Source organism: Phaethon aethereus (assembly GCF_964289735.1).
Source record: "Phaethon aethereus genome assembly, chromosome: 9".
NCBI lineage: Eukaryota > Metazoa > Chordata > Aves > Phaethontiformes > Phaethontidae > Phaethon > Phaethon aethereus.
Genome location: NC_138585.1, coordinates 14,394,575 through 14,415,770, shown reverse-complemented (window position 1 = coordinate 14,415,770; position 21,196 = coordinate 14,394,575). Strand labels below are relative to the sequence as shown.

The following is a 21,196-nucleotide window of genomic DNA, read 5'->3' as shown; positions in this document are numbered from 1 at the left end:
ATTTTAAAGATATATTTTACAATACATTGACTAATAAGAAATGAACAAATGAGTGTTGCTTTGTGGAAGCTACTCTAAAAGTCACAGCAACTTTTAACAGAGCTATTGTCAGCAGAGTTTTTATTCTCCCTGGGAGAGAGAAGCCTTCTTGGGTCTTCTATAAAACCTTAAAAAAAATCAAACTACTTCAGCTATTTCATAGCACTTGCTATTAAACTTAAGATGTGCACTTAGCACACCGCTGTACCACCTGTGGAGTGCGCGGGCTTCACCATTGGAAAAGCCCAGGTTTCTTATTATGGCTTTATGAAATTAATGAAAATGCTGAGAATGTGGCCAAAAAAGTGACCATCAGCTCTTGTCAGATAAAGTGCTTAGCTTGAATCTGCTTTTGCTTCCTGAGCCCCGACAGATAAGGAATACATAGAACTCATAATTGCGAGGACTTTACACAGCCCTGCTTTACCCCTGTGAGTCAGTGTGTAGCTGTTTATCTGAGTCTATAGGTGGTGCTAAAGCAGTAACAACCTCACTGGTGCCTCCGATATTTTGCAATTTCCTAGTCGGAATTTTTTTGCCAGTGTAGAGGCAGTGTGAAGAGAGGTAGGCCTTTTTCCTCCCCGTAGTCATCATGAGGTGACGTGTGCCAAGGTAAGCAAGATAAATTGTTGAACAAAGTGCATCTGCAATTGAATGCTGCTGATTTTCACCAAAGAGCAGGCTGGGGAGAGCACACTTGCAGAAGCATTGATCTCTGGGGGTTCTGAAGGCTGGAAAAAGCAAAAATCCTAAAATTTGCACCATGAAGACCTTCAGAAATGTCTTCTATCTTCTCTTCTTTCATGCTGGTAAGTGCCCTCCAAAAACTTTTGCTGTGGCTTGGTGTCTTAGGGATTGGTTTATATGTGATGTGAGAGAGCAGAGGGAAACTAGAACCATTTAAGAACCAATCTCATATGGCCAGGAAAAGAAAGAATGGAAAAAGTAGAAAAGGAGTAGAAAAAGCTGTATTGAACACCATGTATGTGTATATGACACTTGTTGGTGTCAAATGTCGTATTTCCTTGGCACTGAATCTACTTCTTTTGGTTCAGTGGTGTCTTTCTCACAAGTGTGAACAGTTCTATGACACTTACTTTGTAAAAACAGAAATAATTGCCTTATTCCACTTATCGCGCTCTGTGTGACATATTCGTTTTCTCCTGGCACTGCCAAGTTCCGATGGTGAATGCTTTTAATTTTGCCAGAGGTGTAGATGCTGTTTCTGAAGCGCTTCACAGTTCTTCAAAAAGAAATTATCCTAGTTTTATTCTTTTTATAACATTATTTCTGTTGAAAGCCCTTGATAGTGTACTAATAGCTGTATTATTAGCCATTTCATAAGATGTTACACAATGTAGTGCTGTTACTTTCAGCAAAGGAGTTAATTGGATGTTTGCCAATGATATATGTGTGTTTAGGACCTTGAGTATACTTCAAATGGAAGCTGCCAGCTCCTGCCATCTCATGCTTCACGTATATCTACAGAAGGGCCAAAATTGAGAATAAACTTGGGTTCAGAGACTGACCTGCTCTTTTAGGATGTTTTTGGTCGGCAATAGGAAGAGAGGCTAAACTACAAGTTTTGTCAGTGCTGAAGCCCACTTCAAATGGGTTAACCTGTAAGGAAGGAAACAGGAAATTGCCCAGGATCTGGATTTCCTGTAACAATGAAGTTCAGCAGCTTGGAAAGGGACAAATTAATTACCTTGTAGATGACTGAGGGGGAAAAAAGCAACACATTCATGCTGTTTCACTGTTTGGCTGAAATATGGAGCCAAATGAGCTTTATTTCATGTTTCAGGTGTATGTGGCTAATGATTTCTTCATACAATTCATGCATTATCTCCTGTGTATTTATATCTAAAACCAGAGTGCTGATGCTGAAGAATGGCACTTAGCCATACAGACTGAGATGCTGAGACCCCAATTTAATTTCCAGTTGCTCATGTTTAGGAGGAAAAAACAAGCAAACAAAACTTTATCAATGAAAACCTAGGTTCTTCTTCCTGCCCAAAGAAATTAATGGTGAACATTGCACCCGGGGAGATGAGGTGGATGTTGAGTTTCCGTGAGGTGCCTTTTTGGCATGACCATGTTGGGCCTTTCTTTTAACCCTCTTGGTTCTCAGAATTCCTGCAACTCAGAGGTGGAGAGTTGTTTCTCCCTCTGCTAGCGCATGCTGCCATGAAAACTTCCTGTAAGGTTTCCAAGTCTGATTTAGTGTTTGTTGACAGCAGTAGAGTTGGCTCCGAGTTGCAGTGGAACAGCAAGCCAAGCCCTCTCTTTCAGCGTTGGGTGCAAAACAAGGTTTATGGCCTTAATGATCTTGTTTAGTTTGCAGCCACTAAGCCAGAAAATGTGCATAGCTACTTTTGAGCACTAGTGGAATCATTTTAACTTGCAGAGTTACATGTGGTATCTCAGCTGCATGACGATGGTGGAAAAGTAGAGAGCCAGTTAGGAATTTTTAGAAAACCACATGACAACTTACAGCAGACTCTAAGTTAGAAGTCAAAATTGTAGAAAAGCAATGAAATGTGGTGTCCTCTGCTTACGAAAATGATCTGTGCTTATGTATCAGCATAAATCGTACTTGCTTACACATTTTATGTACAGCTGCACTGTTTGCACATGATGACTTATCCTTACAAAAGCAACAAAGTGTTTGTAGCCTTGGTGCTTAAAGGGTAGTGTTTGGGCCTCCTGAAAGACACTGTTCTTTACTGATTAGTGCAACCTCCACTGCTCAACTTGAGTCTTTTCATTCAGGGAACCGCTGCTTCGTGACTGTGGAAACAGCCTCTTATGAAAGAGTGTTTTGAAGGGACGAGTTTACTTTTCTAGTTTTCATAATAAGCCTAGTGGCAAGACTCTTGAGCACCTACGAGTGCTTTTTTATTCAGACCGAAAAGGGCTGGGGCAGAGCTCCAGGTACTAACTAGCAATGCTTGAGACAGAGTTGTCTTTGGCCAGTCTCTTTGGTTTTGGAGGGTATAATTTTATACACTTTTGCTTTGAGAAAAGGTGGTGTATTCTGCAAGGATTTAAGAATAGTCTGGATGCACTGACCTGTTCTGTGGTACCCATATTTCTTATGTCAGAAATAAATACCATCAGGTTTCAGTATCTGAGTCTGAGCCTATCTTGTTTCCAGTCCAAAACTCAGTATTCATGTTAATCTGAATGAAAGTGGGAACCATCTCTAAATTAGACTCGCTGTTGAAAGAGCCCTGATTTCTTTCTGTTTTGGGAGGAGGAATGGAATGAAAGGTCGGCCCTTCAGTAGTGTTTAAATGATAAGCTCTGTTACAAAGGCACCAACGTGTTTTATAATATTTTCTCTTGGTGTTGTGTTTACAGCTCTTGGCCTGGAACGTATCCGGTGGTGCACTGTCTCCAAGCAAGAACTTTCCAAGTGTAATGACATGAGTAAGGCCTTTGGTGGGGCTGGCATCCTTCCCCCTCTGCAGTGTACAGAAGGGGGGTCAGCTGCTAACTGTACCCAGATGATCAAGGTGAGTTGTGAGTGACAGCAGTGTCATTGATTTAATTGCCCCATGTGCCTAATAATAATACAGTGGCGATGTACACAGCTCTGAGTATCTGATGATCCAGGAAGCTGACTGTGTGCTTCCTGGGGTTCATGTCTCTGAAAAATCAAAGCATGTATTTTTTAAAAAAGACACGAAGTTATACATATGAATCTGAATGTCAGAATGGCCCTGCATCGTCTATTTGGCTAGTTAATATGACCAGCCATTAGGAACAGAGCAAAGGTCTTGAATATTTCCTCCCAAATGCTAATCTTTGATGTGGAAATGGCCAGATTTATTTAGCAGATGTTTAAGAAGGGATGGAGCTATAAGATGGAGACAGTAGTTAAAGCTGTGCTGGTGAGCCTGTAAGTAGATTGTGTTTCAGTAAACTCTGGATCAACCTCCCATTTCAAGTTCCCATCATGGAAACTGCTGTATATACAGATGAGATGAGTGTAAAGCCAAATCCAGTCTCCCAGTACCGGAGTACAATAGAGAAACAAAGCAGCAAGTAGGGTGGGCAAAGAGCACGCGAACCCGGCTGTATTAATTCAGCTGCGCAGAGCGTGCTCAGTTTCCAAAAAGGCACATGGCTCTGTGGAAGGGTTTAAAGACTGTAAACATGTGGCTTTGTGAAATGATGTGTGGAAAATAATTCCCCCCTTAGGAGGGCGTGGGAGGTAACAAGTGGATATTGAAGGAAATATGGAGGCGGGTAAGCATGGTTGTCTTTAACAGCAGAGTGTGAGGGGAAGAGGAGGATGGCTGGCTGTGTTAATAAATAACATTCTTCTGTGTATCCTGTGTAGACATGCCCCAAAAAATCAGGGTTTTGTGGAGGAGAGGCAGCCTGTCAAGGACAAGAGGTTCAGAGCCTGGAGATGAGACCTGGCAGGGTAGTTTGAAGGGAGTTGAGGCATGTGGTTATCTGGCCAGAAAAAAGGAACAAATTTCAGAAATTGGTATCTTGTAATTTTTTGTTAACAGAAGCAGAAGAGTTGTCTGACTACTAAAACTACCGCATTGCCTCTTGATAAATACTGTTCTTGAGCGAGGGACTCAAGACTGTTTTGAAGAATGTTAGGAGTGGATATTGATACATATGTGGATCTTACCTTGGGGATTAAACAGGAATCTAATGTCAGACCTTCCTAAAAACTCTTAGCTGGTTGCATTGCCTTCCACAGAGGGGAACCTGTTAGACTCTGCAAAGCAGGTTATTAAAAGGGCTGATGAGTGCTTCTGAAACACAGTGCGCACAGAATTGCATTTGTAAGTCATTGCAAGCAGCCCACACTTGTCTAAAACCTTGGATTCCTATAAAACTTGATGAGCTGAACTCAAACCTGCAGGTGGAAAGTGTGAGTACATAGCTTGCTGATAAAAATGAATCTTCACTGTAAGGCTTCAGATGAGGCTTTGTCCTTGAGACCTCTTTTCTTGTGCTAATAATCTACTAAATGTTTAAGCTGGCCTACTCTGTGTAGGACTGTGTGGAACCCCTGAGTCCGCATCCACACTGAACTCTGCTCTTTGGGGCCAAAAGGGAGTGGGACGCAATGGCTGAAGAGGCAGAGATACGCTTTTTTATAACACTACATAGCTTGGACTTAGTCCTGTGCATGTGTTAGCACATGGATAAAGTGAAAAACCTTTTTCTTTGAAGGTGTTTAAAAATTGAGAAATGTCTAAATATTAAACTAGGGAACCTGACAATGTTTAATGTGACCAGAGCTGCTATTCAGCAGGTCTTCAAACACTTCTGTAAGTAATTCTCAAATGTTCTGACACACAGAAACTAAGTCCCTCTGAAAATAATTAACAAGGTATTACCATTGCACATATACTTATCAAAAAATCATATGTAGAATAATCCTGTGCTTTTGCCAAATGTATTGGCAAATGCTTGCTACCAAAAAAAAAAAAAAAACAAACCCGCACTGCTGCTGATATGCCACCTCAGCATTGATTGTATGCATTTGAAGGAGAGGTCTGTAGACTATAAACTACTTATTAAATATAACTTTAAGTACATATTAAATATGTATATCAACTATATTAATATAACTATCTATATAACTATAACTGTATTTATATTAACTATCTATATTAAATACAACAATAGGCATTTTTTTCTGTCTTGTTTGGTTATTTATACCCAGGTTATTGACAGGAGGTTTTTCTGCTCTAAACAGAGCTCAAAGGCTCACCTTTCCAATCTGAAAAGTGCTATCTCACGTGGAAATATGCCCATGTAATACAGTCCTTGTCTTCTGTGGCCAGCCTTTCCAGTCCTACCTCCTCTTCTTCCTCTTTAACTCCCACCTCCTCTTTTTCCTCTCACTGTCTGTTGTCCTTTCTAAATAACAGGCCACATTTGATTCCTAAACTGTTGTCCAGTGCTCTTACTCTCACTGGTGGAATATCAAGTCTGGTTATTCCAGAAAGATCATGTCCGTTCTTCAAGGTGCAAATATCTTCCAACCCCAAGTTCTCTTGAAGCTTTGTTCAACTCTCATTCATGAGAAGGAACTCTCAGGTCATCCATTGTTTCAGCTAATTAATGAATACCTTCTTTTTTCTCCCTTGAGCCACGTAAGTAAAATATTTCAAATTACATGGCAACTTCAAATCTGATCTAGGTATCAACATCCATGTATTACCTACGTTTTCACATGATCCCTTAAAAAAATGTCAAGCTTTTTACATGGCTCAGCCTGGGGAAATTGCTGTGGTATACTAGGCAACGTAGTCGTAGCCCTACCCTCACCAATGCTCAGCAAACTGCCAGGGGATGGGTAAACTAAATTACCCCCTCCAGTGCTGAACCAGAGGTTAAATGAACTGATAAGAAGCTTGGAATCAGCTTAGAAATGCAAAATGTCAAGCTGCTGATTATTTTCTCAGCCACATGTCATCTCTGTGCGAGATGCCCCTCCTGGCTTCCGCTGGGTTCAGCACATAGTGAGGGCCAGGCTCAGCTGATCAGAGGTGTGTATAGCAGTTCTCTAGTCCTTGCTGCTGTGGGAAGTCCTATCCCATGCTATCCAGAGCAATCTTGCATCTGTAGGAGGATTTCAGCCAGCTTGGCATTATAGTCAGCTGAAAAGATACGGTATTGCTGGACGCCTTCCCAGCAGTGGATGCCCCAGACTTGTATTCCACCACTTTGGACAGTCTTTTTAGATGCTTTCCTCCTCCTGTGAGATGCACTGCCATCTCTTTCCCCTCTCCCAAGATGTGTGGCTGTTTGTCTTCTGAGGTACAAGCCAGCATGCTTTAAGGTTGATTTCGAGTGCACTTTGGCATTCAGATTTTCCAGCCCCAGAAGTCATTACTTCAAGCTATCTGTGTATGACTTCAAAAATACATTTACTTTATTTAAATCTTCAAGCTTTGGGGCACTAACTATAAAGATGAATGAAATGCCAAATTGTTTGGCCTTAATATTCATCACAGAGCTGCAGGATCCATTTCTAAAATTCCTTTGGACCATGAAGACTAGTGAAGCCATCAAGGTCCAAGGTTTGTTTCTTCATTATATCTGAAGGAAGTGGTTTTGAAATTCTAAAATACCTCTTGGTAATCATTCTTCTGAAATTTGAGTGCCTTTAAAAGAACTTTTTGGAGAAAACTCACAAATGCAGATTAAGGGGTCTCTTCTGTTAAATTCATGGGTACTGTGCCTCTGGCTGTTGAGAAATACTGATAATTAAGCTTCGACATGTATTCTGCCCTTGTGTCTGCAGGATGATTTGGCAGATGCAGTGACACTGGATGGACGTTTGATTTACCAGGCTGGAAAGGAGCATGGTCTGAAACCTGTGGTTGGGGAAGTATATGATCAAGGTATATTCTGACTAAATAACTTTTAGATTACTTAATATGAGCTTTTCTTTATGGATTTTTACTGTTTTCATTTTATTTTGTGGTCCTCTTCTTGAAGACTCTAAACAGTAGGTAATGGTCAGGTTCCCTCTTGGATGTTCCTGCCCGTAACAGAATGTGTGGGGGAAACAGGAAACGCGGGGCTCTGGCAGAGTCTGTCCTGAAGCAGTTAGGTCAAAATAGCTGTTCCTGTAATAGATGGGTTTGGTTGTTTTTTAGTTTCACTTGTTGGTTTTGGGTTTTTTTACTGTCTCACTGCTTACTGTCTTCCGCGTTCCAGACTTTGCAGATAAAATTAATGAATTGCAAAGCATAAATTGTCACTAGATTTATCACTCAATCCCATAAATTTGAATAATTAGATGCTATTTTTAGTAGTCTATATGATTACCTGCTGGAATAAAGGAAGTAATAGATTCTGCTCCTTATCTGGGTGTCCTTAAGCTTTGAGTTCCTTTCAAGAAGGAGACAACAAGTCAGTGGTGACTTGTCATCCTGACTGAGGGCTTAGTGTCAACATGTTTGTGTAATTCAGAGCTGGAAGATGTCCCCCATAACTTTCAGAGACCCAAGGGAAGGAGCAGCTCTGGAAGCAGTCTGCATGCAGTGTGCCGCCACTCTATTGTGAGATGGAGCTGGATTTGGTTTGCAGCTGGGTTTCGGTGTGAACTGGCCCAGGCATCCTCAGAAGTGCCTGCTGGGCTCAGTCCACAGGGACTTGGATCACCTGCAGCAGCCCCCCCCTGCACTGTTAACCACATCATGACCCCGGTGAGGGAACCGTACTTCAGTATTTCAAAACCAAATGGGCCTCATGATCCAGAGGCTGTCTGTCTCCATTAGTCAGGTTATGAGCTCAAATCAGAGAAAATTGAATGAAATTTAATGACTTCAGATCTAAATACAGTCAGATTGAATGACCTTATTATGGTTACTTCGGACACTGAACTCCTGACTCTGAGTTAAATCAAACTGTAAAACAAAGAGAATGAAATCAGCTGTGATGCTTCAGAGACATCAACTTGCTATGCTATGTCAAAATTAAGATCAAATTAGTAGACAGCTGGGAAACATATTTTTTTTTTCACTATTAATTATATTGGCGCCAATTCAATCCAAATATATTTAGAATCATAGCAAATTTCTTCTTGGAAGGAACCTCTGGATGTCTTTCATCCCACAACCCTTCAAAGTTAGAGCAAATTGCCTGTGGCCTTTAACTAAGACATTGCACACTGAAAAGATAATGGAGGACATTCACTCACAGTCAGCAGGTTTGCACCAAGGATGTGAACAATGTGACTTGCCTGTGGGTAGGGGAGCCACAAGAGGCCACAGATCACTGTGTCTCAGTGTAATGATGCTGCAAGGCTGCTTTGGTTGCTTCACTTTCTTCCTACACTGCAGAGATTGGAACTTCCTATTATGCCGTGGCTGTGGTACGGAAAAGCTCCAACATCACCATCAACAGCTTGAAGGGAGTCAGTTCATGTCACACAGGCATCAACAGAACTGCAGGCTGGGATGTGCCAGTGGGTTATCTAGTTGACAGCGGGCGCCTGGCAGCAATGGGATGTGACCTTCCAAAAGGTAAGAGTTACAGAGGAAAGGTCTGTTCTTCAGCAGTGCCTTTCTGTATGGTCTTGGGACCCTTTGTGTGGACAGAAACGTGTGGTTCTAGCTGCTCTTCTGTTCCTTGGCTTTGCTCCTTGTAAGACGGAATAGACCTAACCTAGGTCTGATGAAGACTGCAGGGTGTGGGTTTTTTTTTAAACGTGGAAACCATCTTTTAAGAACAAAATTACTTATTCCTTCTAAATGTTTTTAGAGATGTACTGTGTAGGTATATTAAAATGAGATTGTAGGATCTTGTTTATTCATTGCTAAAAATTTCTCGTTCTTATTTTGTATTTAGCTGTAAGTGACTATTTCAATGCAAGCTGTGTTCCTGGAGCAAATGGCGTAAACTATCCCAAATCCCTCTGTCAGCTCTGCAAAGGGGATTTGGCTGGGCAGAACAAATGTGAACGAAATTCCCAAGAGCGATACTATGACTACAGCGGGGCTTTCAGGTAAAAATCATAGCTCTGTCAATTTTTTATCGCTATGCTCTATCCATAGCCATGATATCCAAGCCTCACTGACAGGGAATTGAAGCCAGAGAACTTTGATGGATCTGCTATTGTGTTGGCACAACCGTGCTTTAAACCCAGAGACTCCAGCAAAAACCAAATGGATATTTAGCACTTATACTGAGCAGGGAAATCCTATTGCTGTTTGCTTTGTCCAGCAGCTGTTGACGCAAGTCTGAGTGTTTGTTTCAGCTGGCTGTATCTTCCCCAGTAAAACCTCATGACCTTGGAGTCAGAGCTGAACTGCCACCCTACTTGGCTATTTCAGCCATCCCACCTCAGTTGCTCTGAGTTACTGAGTTGCTCTGCTCTCCGTTTCTGCACACCAATCTTTGTTACTTCCCTTCTTCCTGTCCCTGTGCTGTGTTGCAGCTCCCAGTCCCTGAGTGATAGGGATTGAGCAAGGGCAGAATTTGCTTGTGTGAAACACTTGCTCCTCTCTGCGTATTCCCCAAAGGATTGTGCCTTGGAGAACTCTCCTGGACAAAGAAGGTCATGGTGTTTGTACCGGGCAGCACTGAAAATGTTGTCCATGTTCACCAATGACAGTGATAGTTTACTTCTTGTTCTAACAGCCACTAGTCTCTACCTTGAGCAAAACCCCCTCAGCACAAGGAAATAGGTCAGTGTCTGTGGCTGATGGAAGGAAGCTCCTACATAGCTGCCAGCTGGCAGTGTCCAGTGCACAGGAGCTGTGCTTTGTAATGTATGTCTGTGGTTGAATTTATATTTATTTAGGTGTTTGGCTGAAGGTGCTGGAGAAGTTGCTTTTGTGAAGCACAGCACGGTGCCTGAAAATACAGATGGTGAGTAATCCAGAAGCTTGTTGAATAGTGACTGCAAGGTCTGAAGTACTGTGTCTATAATGACAGTATAATGTCAAATGCTTGATTTATTTTGAATTGACAAAACAGCAAAAAATGCTGTAATAGCAAAACCAGATGTACCCACAGATGCATGCACCAGGAGATAGAGGAGATCGAGGAGTCCATGTGATCCTTTTTTCCCCCCCCCACCTCTTAAAATGCTTGATAGTTTCAGTAAAGGTTAGAGGTGGAATCTTAAGCTGCTTCTGGAAGGAGAGGTTAAACAGCATTAAACTCTTAGTTTTATACAGAGCCGGGCTGTTACATTGCTCATGCCTACCCGCTTTCAGCAGACTAGCGGAAAGTTAACGAGATGTGGCCTGCCCTATGCAGCACTTTGTGAAATCTACCTTGAGCACAATGTTACTTTAATAGCATGGGCTTGTCTGACCATCATTTATAGAGAAAAAGAAGAACAAAAAATGTTGAATATGATGATCCTAGACTTTGGGGTGCTATTGATACTGTTGTAGACCCCAGTACAGTTCAATGCACTCTCACAAGTGTTAAGCTGTTTATTGTCTTATCAGAGATACAAAACTAAAGGACTACATAGATGTATGGGGTATACCGTGTGGTCAGGAATAGTTGAAAGATGCTCAGGAGAGGTTTTCTGCTCTGCATGTGATGTGTAGAGCAGATGTGGAGCCAGAGGCACCAACCCCACCTGATGTCTGTTCCATAAGCATGTTTGGTCCGATTTTAGGAAGAAGTCTTTCTTTGTGGGCCCAGCGGCTTCGCTCCCGGGACTTCCAGCTTCTGTGCCGCAATGGCAACACAGCTGATGTGACAGAGTGGAGAACATGCCACCTGGCCCGAATTCCAGCTCGTGCTGTGGTTGTACGGCCTGATACAGATGGAACAGTTGTCTTCCGGCTCCTGAATCAGGGACAAGTAGGACACTTTTTTTTTTTTTTTTAAGTGCACTGTTGCACCCGCCTGGCTGAATATCTGGGTGCCTTCAGCTCTGTGGGGTTTGAAGGGCTATGGGATGTCACACATCCCAAGTCGAGGGATGTGTAACAGGTGTGGTTTTTTTCTTCCTTTAACATTACAGCAAAGATTTAATGGGTTAGGCACCAAGTTTCAGATGTTTGACTCTGCAGCCTACAGTGCCCAGAATCTTCTGTTCAGAGACTCCACCACAGAGCTCACTGCAATCACAGCTCAGAATTACCAGGCATGGCTGGGTGATGAGTATCTTCACGCCATGCAAGCCCTGAGCTGTGACCCCAACAGTAAGTCAACTTTAGATTCCTATTTGTAACCATGAACAAAAATAGCTGATAACAAAGACCATCTTTATTCTGCTTTATTTTCTTCTGACTGTTGGGAGGGTTATGGCAGGATGCCGCTCTAATCTTTCAGCATGGAGAAAAGTTACTTTTTGACCTAGAAACAGTATCACATTTCAGAATACTTTCCTGTGCAAATAGGCCTGTGCAAACACTGTGTTACAAGATGCAAGTGTTTTCTACCCTTTCTGCTGTTTGTGAGACATTAACCTGGTAAGCTGCTACTGCTACCTGGTACTTCATTTCTTACCTGCTAACAAGAGGAAATAGTAATATGTTGCTGTGTAAATCCTCAGGTAGTCTATAAAGAATGGATTAGTGGGTTCCTAGCAGAGAACTTCTTCCAGAAGCTGCAGAAACCCTCAGCTGCTCTTTATTGAAGTGTTAATGACCTTTTATACTATTCGAGGAATGCAGAAATGACTTGATGTGCATTCTGGCAGTCAGAAACACAGGTTGTAAGAATCCCTGCCTCGAGAAGCTTAATAATCATGGCAACTGAGCCTCCCAGACGTGCTCTGTGCTGTGGCAAAGCCCCCCACCTCCCAGACTTGTCTCTTCTGGGTGTTGCTTAGTGACTGTCAGGTATGAGGAAGCCTGTGTTCAGGGTGGTTTTTTGCTGCACTCAACTAATGCATTATCGCCATGTTTAATGGTCAGCAATCGTAGGGAGTTCTTGTTCCTTTGCTATGGGTAGGTTTGCAGTGTGGACATACCACTAAACTGGAGAGCTCTGTGGTTCCTAATCAGGTGTATGTCTGAGATAGAGATGGAGAGAAACATACAAGTAAACTTTTTTATTAAGATGTATGGTACATATGTGACAGTGGGCAGTGTGTACCCCTCTTTGTCTGTTACAAAGGAAGTGAACTGTAATATTTGCTTTCCAATTTTGTGCAGCGTTGCCAGAAAGCTTGAACTGGTGTGTTGTATCCACTGAGGAGATATGGAAATGTGGTGAAATGGCCATTGCCTTTAAGAAAAAGAATTTGAAACCAGCAATTCAGTGTATTTCAGCCAAGACAAAGGAACAGTGCATGGAGCTGATCCAGGTAGGCTGCTACAAGCCTTGTGCAATAAACCAAATCAACACAAGCTGCTCTCTGCTGGGTAGGTGGGATCAGACATATTGTACACCTAGGTGACCCTAAGGAATACTGGTTTTCATGGAGGTGATCTGTAGCTCACGTGGTATGGATGGGCCTGAACCCTGATGATCTTCAGTTGTGATGAGGGCATGGTTGCCCATCTAGCTTAAGCATATATATGAAATCTCCTGTCCCCATTTCACTGATGATGCTTTATGCAGGTTTTTGGGGTTTTCTTCAGCAGTGTATTGCTCTTTTGCTGTCAGACTTGTGCTTTGAGATGCAACAGGTATGACGCTAGAGATGTCATCGTTGTAGCAGGGGAGGTGTTTTTTCACAGAAACCCTAAATTTTATTTTCTTTTTCAGAAAAAGGAAAGTGATGCTGTAGTTCTGGGTGGAGCTGATATTTACACAGCTGGGAAGACATATGGCCTTGTACCAGCTGCTGGAGAAAGTTACTCTGGTAAGAAGGTCAGGAAACATAAATATAGACCTTATTTTTCCAGGTTATTTGAAAACAGCTCTGAAAGCACAGCCTCTGTTCCCTAGCCCTGCTGGGAAAGCTGTTTTCAAAGGAAATGAGAATTATTATCCTCACGTCATGGATAGAAGAGGAAATAAGTATGGGATGGGTTCCTACAGTGAATTTGTGGCAGCTTTTATCTGTTCTGCTGCAGGACCAGGTTGAGTCTTTGGCAGTTTTGAGTCTTGTACTTCTTTATTTGTCTTTTCAGTTCTGCAAAAAATATTTATAATGGAAAAAAATAGTCTTCACAAAATCAAAATATTTTTAACATAAGCAAAAATACAAAAATTACACAGTAGACTCTAGTTAGAAACAAATTCTTCCGGTCAGTGTGGCTCCCTCAGAGTCACTGATGAAAAGAGGGCTTGTGGACATTGTGTCACTAAGGCAGAATTTCAACATACTGCAAAACTCATGGAAATTTTCATAGAGGTTTGAGTTTTCCCATAAAAATAACTTCTTGAAGCAGTTTTGCTAAGTCACTAATGACCCAAATGTTGTTTTTCAGAGGGTTGTATTTATAAGAGCTGATGTTATCAAGAACACTTTCATGTTCGTGTCTAGATTATTCAGTTCCGGTGCATAGCAGTACCAGTATACAGGCTCTAAGTGAATGCAAAATTATGAAGTAGTAGAAGTGAAGAACAATTACATGTACATTCATCATTCCTGACTGGCTGATTGTTGGTGCTACTGAAGGTGGCACCATGTAACTGTAATGGATCTGTAGATGATCATTAAGCAGTGGGACTGCTTAAGGGAAGCTATAATGTATTTTGTTTTTTTCCTGCAAGCTGATGACAGCAGCAATGCATACTATGCTGTGGCATTAGTGAAACGAAATACGTCCAATGCATTCACCATCAGTGACCTGAAAGGGAAGAAGTCCTGCCACACAGGACTGGGGAGAACTGCTGGATGGAATATCCCCATTGGTATACTGATTAAGAGGGGTGTTATTAAGACCAGAGACTGCAATATTCCTCAAGGTAAGACAATAGTACTACATATCAAAAATACAGTTACAGTCTAACTATAAATTTTCATTAGGGAAGTAATTTTGATATTTCATAGCTCTGTATTAAGCTTATCTGTTTGTGAAGGGGTGTTGCATTTTTAATGTAACGATTGGAAATTCTAAGTTTGCCACCAGAGAAGACTAATGAAGGGGTCATACTGAGCATGTTACATCTAACGCAAAAGTATTCCTTTCCCTCTTTACTTTATCACAAAATCATTGTCTAATTTATGTTGGAAGGCACCTTTGGAGGTCATCTAGTCCAACCAGCTGCTCAAAGCAGGTCCACTTAGATCAGATTGCCCAGGGCCATGTCCAGGCAGGTTTTGAGTAACTCCTAGGATGGAGACTACACACAACCTTGCTGGACCCCTGTCCTAGTGTATGACCATCCTTGGTATAAAACATTTTTTTCTTATATTTAATCAGAATTTTTCTTCTTGTAACTTCCGTCAGTTGCTTCTCATCCTTTTGCCCTGCACCTCTGAGAAGGATCTGGCTCTGTCTTCTTGAGAAACCCAGTATGTAAATGCAGATAGCAATACACTGTTAGTTGTCTTATCTCCAGGCTGACCAAACCCAGCTCTCAGCCTGTTATGTCATGTGCCCCAATCCTCTGAGCATCCTACTCTGCTTCCACGTATTTGCTCTAGAATGTCAATGTCTTTCTAACATAAACTTTTTTAGGTTTTTTTAGTTTATAAACTTTTCCAATTTTCAAAAATGCATTTGAAGAGTCCATTGCTTTCTGCGTGTAATCAACTTTAAGCTTATCATACGGTCTGGAAAATTCTGCTTTCACACCTGTCTGTCTTAGCTCTTGCTTGAGGACATTGACCCAAGCCAGATATCAATACTAGGATAGTCGCAGAAACTCATATTGTCTATACAGACATATCCCCTCTGGAGGATTCCAGCTCTGGGGTGTCATTGCAGTAAATGTATCCCTGTTCTGCATTTTATTGCATTTATTTTCAAGTTGTATTTAATAATGGAGCAATATAGCACAAGCAGCAAAGGATCTATGACCATCAGACTCCAGATTGAATTTTGCTTGCCTATTTCCTACCTTCCAGGAAGCTCTTTGGTTTCATTACATAATCAGCTAAATGGTGCTTTGAAAAATACTTTAAAAGCTATAGTTTGTGAATTACAGGAAGGCAGCTGTAACTCATCTTTCTAGTGTTCTACTGAAACCTGCATTGGTTATAGCTTCATGACAGTGTAACTGCCTTTCTTGTGAAGAGCTTACGCTTTTCACTCATTGTATTGGTTTGTCACTCTTTCCCCAGCTGTGAGTGAGTTTTTCTCTGCCAGCTGCGTGCCTTCAGCTAAGCAGGACAACTACCCATCAAAACTCTGTCAGCTATGTATTGGAGATAATAGTGGAAACAATAAATGCAGTGCAAGTAGCCAAGAACGTTATTACAGCTACGGTGGAGCCTTCAGGTAATTAATACATATGGTTGTTATTTAGTCTGTCAGCTTGTCAAAATGCAAGGAGGTACTATTTTCCATCCCAGCCAGCAAAAAGTGGTTATGGTTGCTACAGTTAGGTGGCACGTGCTGTAAATGAAGTGGGACATGTGTCCCCAGATGTCTTCAGCAATACAGGTATGTCACAAGGTGTTACATTAGATCATGTCAAAACCTTTTTGCCAGTTTCCTGGCCCGCAGCCAACCAGATGACCAACAGCCAAATCCATATGTCTGTTTACAGAGCAATAGGCACCTACTGAGTGACGACCAAGTGGATTGTCATCTGTCTCCAGTCTTGCTTTAGCCTAGTGTGACAGTCTGCCACTCTGAATGGTCGGATACCCCATAAAGAGCTTTAGGAGGGAAGCAGGCAAACAGTAGCCAGAATCTGGCTGCTGTAAGTCCATGCTGAGAGTGGCAGGCTAGTCATGGGGAGCCAGGAGTGAGTCTACACTATCCTTGCTCATTGGTGGCTGTATGTGAAGGTAGGTTTCTGAAGTGCACAAACAGCTATGGCCAATGTTCAAGTATCAAATCCTTTTCAAAACAAGATGTGTTAAAGGTACAGGGGGAAGAGAATATAAAATGGAATAAATACTTTGTGTAACAGCCCCATCTACGTATGGGACCATACCCAAAGGCTGTGAAAATCTTAAATGTGGAAGTAGCACTTCCTTTTCCTGACTTCACCTCTGAAAGTAATGGTGCATGTAACAGCTGGCAGTGAGTGGTCTTTTTCCTTTAGGGGAGAGGACTTCAACAGCAGCTGCCTGGTAGATACTGAAGTGCTAGACTTAGATAATCACTTTTTGCAAAAAAAGTGTCTCTTTAGTTGTGTCCAGGTGCTCTGCTGTGATACATGCCTTGCAGGCAAACTCCAGATCCTCTGCTGTACTTCATAGATCAACAGAGCTAGCTACCAGTCACCAAATGAATAAGCAGCAAATGCTGTTACAGGCTGTGTGAGCCTTGCTCATAGTCTAAGGCTGTGCATTTGATAATAGTGCCTGTACAGCCCAAACTTCATATAGATATCATGACTTTTTTTTCTTTGGTGTTTTTTTGTTGGTGTTTTTTGTTTTTTTTTTTTTAGAGAAGATGTTTAATTCATCAGGTGATGTGGAAAGTTTTAGATATTGAAAAGGTTAGGATTTGGGTGAAAAATGGAGGGTCACAATCTTCTGCAAGGTAGGGATGAGTCTGACTGTGATGTTTAGGTGGTCCTCTCCAAAAGAAGAATGAGTTATGGAAGGTGACTGACATGAGCTTAAAATTCAGCCTCAGATTTCCAGATTCCTTCAACTCTGGATATCTTCAGACTAACCTGACTAGAGGTATGAGAGGTCATTCAGTTTGTGTATATCCCACTGCCTGGGGCAAATTAAACTGCGCAGAGTACAGAAAAATCTATTGGGAACAGCCTTTTCTGATGGGGAATGCACTGAACAGCACCTACCGAGTCCTCTGTTCTCTGCATGACAGTGTCAGCCAGATGGTGATAAGAACTTTGATTATAACTGCTCATGTTAAGCCAGGTACACATGAAATATATGTATTTTTGATAACTGTTAGCAATAATAATTTTCCCCTCATAACTGTTAGCAATAATAATTTTCCCCTCACATTTTGTACTACATAAACCATGCTCAGTCACAGCTTTACATCTTCTTGATTGGTGGGTTTAATGATCTTGTTTTAGGAAATTCTTCTTGAAAACACTTGTAGGATAAACTACAAGTTACCACTGCTAAACTCTATTACTCACAGATCCTCTGCCAGCACACACTACCGAAAATACCTGGGAAGTTAGAGCTCAGCCAGCTCACTGATTTCAGGTTGATTTTATTTATGTATTACTTGCTGCCTGAAGCAAGTGCCATGCATTTCTTCTGTCTGCTGACTTCATATTTCAGGCCTAGTGAAAATCTCCTAGCAGTCTGTGGTGCTTGTTGTATCATGTGCTAGACAAGACCACAATATAATGTGGGAAATAGCAAATGCTGGTAAAGGTGTGTTGTTCTACACCTTTGCCCCGAAACTCTCTGTAATGGGATACCACATTCATACGAGAGGAGCAGATTCTAGGGTGCCTTTGGCATGTTGCAGCTGCATGAAGCAGCTGCTTCTTCTGCTTCAGAAAGTTAGAGGAAATTGAACTTAGTTCTGGAACAGTACTGTTAGAAACTGCAGTTAGATTAATTAGGTATCTATAGTGTTCAGGGCTGTAAAAGCAATGTCTGTGTGAGCACCAGGGTCACACTAACTTGGAAATAAAAGAGGAAAAAAGGTATGCATGTGAGTGTGCACACTTGGACATGTGCACAATGTGATAAACTCTTGGGTTACACATTCGAATTATTTTATTCAAAAAAGTCTTAATGACATATGCTTTGTACGTGATTTAAAAGGAGTGAAAGCAACTGTTAGCAGATGAGGAATACTACACTGAGTATCACATAATGTCTTCTGTTTCTTTCCTCATCTAATATTGGCCTTTTCTGTTGTTTCTCACACTGTTTTTAACCAAATTTTCTGTTGTATTCCTCTCTTATAATTCTTAATTCAGAATATTTTTTAACAGTTTGCAAAGATGCTGGTTTTATCTCCTTTCAAGATGCTTCATTTCTGGTTTTGCTTATTACCTTAGGGCCCAGTGCATTTGTTTGCAGGAATGTATGTGAGAAAAATTGGATCCTAAAACTATTGGTTATTAGAAAAAAATGTAGTTCACGTAAAGATGCTTTGAATTGAATTGTTCTCTCATTTCCTAAAGGTGCCTGGCACAGGACTCGGGGGATGTGGCCTTTGTGAAGCACTCGACAGTGTTTGAGAACACAGATGGTACTTAGTTTTACATGTCTCTATTATTTCAGTAATTTTTCTAGAACCTTTTTGCTCTAAAGCATTCAATGACTGACAATGACCAGTTTCTTTTTTCAGGTAAGAATACTGATAGTTGGGCCCAAAAGTTGAAGTCCAGTGATTTCCAGTTACTGTGTCCAAATGGTGCCCGTGCTGAAGTCACACAGTTTGCTGAGTGTCACCTGGCTCGGGTGCCAGCTCAGGCCATTATGGTTCACCCAAATACCAGTGTTTTTGCGCTCTATGGACTACTGGACAAAGCCCAGGTATTAATAATCCATTTATACCAGGGGGGAGTTACGTATGGTCTAACACAGACCAAAGATAAAGACAACAGGACCATACTGCCATATTATGTCCGCTGCATCATGAGACTGGCAGCATGTGCACTGTACAGAGCCCTGTTGTTGGAGTGGGACAGAGTGGAAGAAATACAACCTGTGTAATTCTCCTAGTAAAACCACCCTGGTGCACAAGGGATTTCAACTTTTTGCCCAGCCACTGGTTTCAGTAGTAATTTTCCTGGAGCTTAAGGTGTTTTCCCAAAATGCATGACTTTGAAGTCTACAAGAAATAGAGTACATGCTAACACTTTTCCATCCTGGAATTTTCCTAGGAACTCAACGTTGCTTGGTATGTTTATGGTGCAGCCATGTACATGGTAAACCGTCTAGGCAGACCATGTGTGGCTGCCACAGCTAGGTTCCAGTCAATACTGAAAGTATCCAACACTGCTTTTAAACTAGTTATCTCCGTGCTAGGCTTCAGTCATTTCTGGAACTCATGTGCAGCCAAACCCTGTATTACACAACAATACTTAGAAGAACTTTTAAAAAATACAGCTCTTCCCAGATAGTAACTAAAGAAACAAAATCACAAATGATGTTCTTGTAATTGCCAGTGGCAGAATTCTCTATCTAACCTACCGGAACACGTAAAAAGAAACACATAACAGAGATTCTGCAATTGTGTAGGAACTTTTCATCTACAAAACGGTACCTATTATCTTTCATGTTGTACAACAGGAATGTGGCACTTAATCTTGCAAAACAAGATGCAACAAAATGAAAATTTTGCATTGTTTCCAGGTCTACTTTGGAAATGGCAGCAATGGAAATGGATTCAAAATGTTTGATTCTTCAACTTTTCAAGGAAAAGACTTGATCTTTAAGGATTCTGCTATTAAGATCGTGCCAGTAGAAGAGAGGAGGACATATGCAGAATGGCTGGGGAGTGAATATATTGAGTCCCTTGAAGGGATGCAAACACCACAGTGCTCTGGGGCAGGTAATAAGACAGTACCTCCTCATGACTACTGTTGTTCCCCTTCTTACTTTATGTCAGATACAAGGCTTGGACTAGCATGGTCCAAATGGCAACTACCAGGCCACCTCTGGCCTACCACCTTTTCTTCAGATAAGCTGCTGTTTGGGTAACTTGTGCTAACATTTGGGTGCCTCTTCCTGCCTCTCTGCAGGGTAGATGCTAACAGCACCTGCTTGTCAGGGGAGTGGGGTGAGGCTGGAAGCTGCCCGTGTCTGTGTGGATGGGGTGGAATTTGGGGCAGAAGCCAGCAATACAGCATCAGTGTGGTTTACAAGGTCAGTCCAAAACTGGAGCATCTTTGCCATTGTTGCTGATGTTGAACCACCCGGGCCTGGAGGATTTCCAGGTGCTGTTAGATGCATACTGGGTTTCTGACCTGTAGAAGAATTTCTGCATCTTGGAAGGCAGTATCAAAAATCTTGTCCAGTGAATCCTTTCTGGCCTCTTGGCTAGATATGTTCAGACTCCTACATCCCTGCTTATCCCCATCCTACCCTTGCTGGCTCTGCTGCCAAAAGAGGTAGGTGCACAGAATATGGACAGGCTGTGGACACAAAGATGACCTGAAGTCCAGAATACAGCTTCTGCCACGGGCAAGATCCTCCACCTTCCGGTAGAAGAAAGTAGGGGGATCTCCAAAGTCACTGGACAAGAAAGAAGGTCAGAGAGACTTGGAGGAACTACCTGTTGGCAGAGGAAAGAACGAAGCTAAACCGAGCCTGTTAACTTTCCACAACCAGTACTCTTGCATCTTGAAAGAGATGTCATCTGCCCTCTGATCTTTAATTTGATGCAATTTCCATCATGAAACTTGCGGCTCTTCTTCTGCATGGGGTTATCTGAGTGCCTGTGCATGAAACTAATTTGCTGTTAGTGAAACGAAGTAGTTCACTTCTGATTAACTGTTTCTGTATCTACTGGCTTGTAGCATTTGGTTTTTATGTTTATCCATAGCTGCAAGAACAACAAATGTTGCTGTGCTGCTGGCAGGCAGCGTCCTCCTGACTACGTCTACCACCTCATGACCCTGGGATGAAAAGACATTCAACATAATTAAAAAAAATGGTAAAAGTAGATAACAACACTGTAAATAAACTAAAACTAACAAATAAATGTGAGAAGTAATAACAGTTTAT

At 41.7% G+C, this 21,196-nt stretch overlaps 1 protein-coding gene across 1 annotated transcript; it reads left to right on the top strand.

The window, feature by feature from the left end:
- Positions 1-802: 802 nt before the first annotated feature.
- MELTF (melanotransferrin) lies at positions 803-20,096 on the top strand (the record flags this gene model as incomplete). The annotated part of the gene is given in 16 exon segments (XM_082003646.1): positions 803-848; positions 3,403-3,557; positions 7,328-7,427; positions 8,874-9,056; positions 9,382-9,538; positions 10,337-10,404; positions 11,171-11,358; positions 11,522-11,702; positions 12,660-12,811; positions 13,216-13,312; positions 14,170-14,364; positions 15,686-15,842; positions 18,646-18,713; positions 18,813-19,000; positions 19,823-20,028; positions 20,030-20,096. Coding segments are annotated over 16 exon segments (2,208 nt in total).
- Positions 20,097-21,196: the final 1,100 nt, after the last annotated feature.